Source organism: Ixodes scapularis, unplaced genomic scaffold, assembly GCF_016920785.2.
Source record: "Ixodes scapularis isolate PalLabHiFi unplaced genomic scaffold, ASM1692078v2 ptg000494l_1__unscaffolded, whole genome shotgun sequence".
NCBI classification, from domain to species: domain Eukaryota; kingdom Metazoa; phylum Arthropoda; class Arachnida; order Ixodida; family Ixodidae; genus Ixodes; species Ixodes scapularis.
This window is the reverse complement of record NW_024609989.1, coordinates 1,182,516-1,183,832: the sequence shown is the minus strand read 5'-3', so window position 1 is coordinate 1,183,832 and position 1,317 is coordinate 1,182,516. Positions and strand designations below refer to the sequence as shown.

The 1,317-nt window shown below is 51.3% G+C and overlaps 1 protein-coding gene across 1 annotated transcript; it reads left to right on the top strand.

Moving 5' to 3' along the window:
• Positions 1–267: 267 nt before the first annotated feature.
• LOC121834091 (zinc finger protein 677-like) lies at positions 268–977 on the top strand (the record flags this gene model as incomplete). Its single annotated transcript, XM_042287835.1, has 2 exons — positions 268–736; positions 821–977. Coding segments are annotated over 2 exons (626 nt in total), but the record flags the coding sequence as incomplete, so codon positions are not given.
• Between the last annotated feature and the right edge of the window lie 340 nt (positions 978–1,317).

Genomic DNA, 1,317 nt, shown 5'->3' with positions numbered 1-1,317 from the left:
GCCACTGGTTACCGCTAACACTGGGCAGCAGCGGCCGTGGCGGCTTCACTTCCATTTCGCACTTGGTTAGCAGAACACGCAAGCCACCACAGCTGCGGCACCATGGGGCTGCCACAGTCGAGTTCTTAACGATCGCCTGTAGACCTTTACAAGCATCGCGATTGAACCTTCTTAACGTCCCAAGTGAATGATTACCTACCTTAGGCGGCAACGGCAGAGTGTAATAACCGCGCCGACCTTTCTTGCTTTGTCGTGTCATCCCAACAGACTGGATCGGAGCATGCTATGACGACAAAGTGGATACCTTTGACCGTGACAGCCGCAGGGGTGACACCTCTCCCCAGACCAACTGGTCGGACCCCGACAAGCAGCAGATGCACCGACGACCGAGCAAGCACCCGTGCCGCTTCTGTCCTCACTCATGCCCTTCCGCAACGGCTGTCGCCATTCACGAGAGGACTCACACTGGCGAGAGGCCCTTCAGTTGCGGTGACTGCGAGAAAACGTTTTCGCGGAAGTCTCACTTGATAGGTCACGTTAGAATTCACACCGGAGAGAAGCCGTTCAAGTGCAGCACGTGCAGCAGGGCGTTTACTCAGAAATCCGATTTGACGATTCATGTGAGGACTCACACCGGAGAGAAGCCGTACAGGTGCAACACGTGCAGCCGGGCGTTTAAACAGAAACGCAGTTTGATGGGTCATGAGAGGACTCACACAGGAGAGAAGCCGTTCAAGTGCAGCACGTGCAGCAGGGCGTTTACTCAGAAATCCGATTTGACGATTCATATGAGGACTCACACCGGAGAGAAGCCGTACAGGTGCAACACGTGCAGCCGGGCGTTTAAACAGAAACGCAGTTTGATGGGTCATGAGAGCACTCACACAGGAGAGAAGCCGTTCAAGTGCGAGACCTGCGGTAGAGCGTTTGCGGCTGATACCAATTTACGCAGTCATCGGAAGACACATCGGAAGTGATCAGAACCCTGACGGTGCGTGATAGTTGTAGAGGGAATTTAAAAGAAATACTCGAGCACCGACGTGCGTTCATTTGGCTTGGCGATAGACCTGCAGGGGTTCTACTTGCGAGCAATGTGTTTTTTCGCATGGTTCAAAATCTTTCAGCCTCTTACTTATCGCGTAAACACAGATACGTAAACACAGAAACACGAAAAAAAAAGAAAATACTTGAAGCCTTATCTTTTTTTATTAATTTAGAGTCATTAATCACGTGCTGCACCTGGAGCCTCTGGGTTGTCTGTAGGGTCACATATGTTCCTTACAAATCGGCCTACTCATGACCATAAATAGACGAACT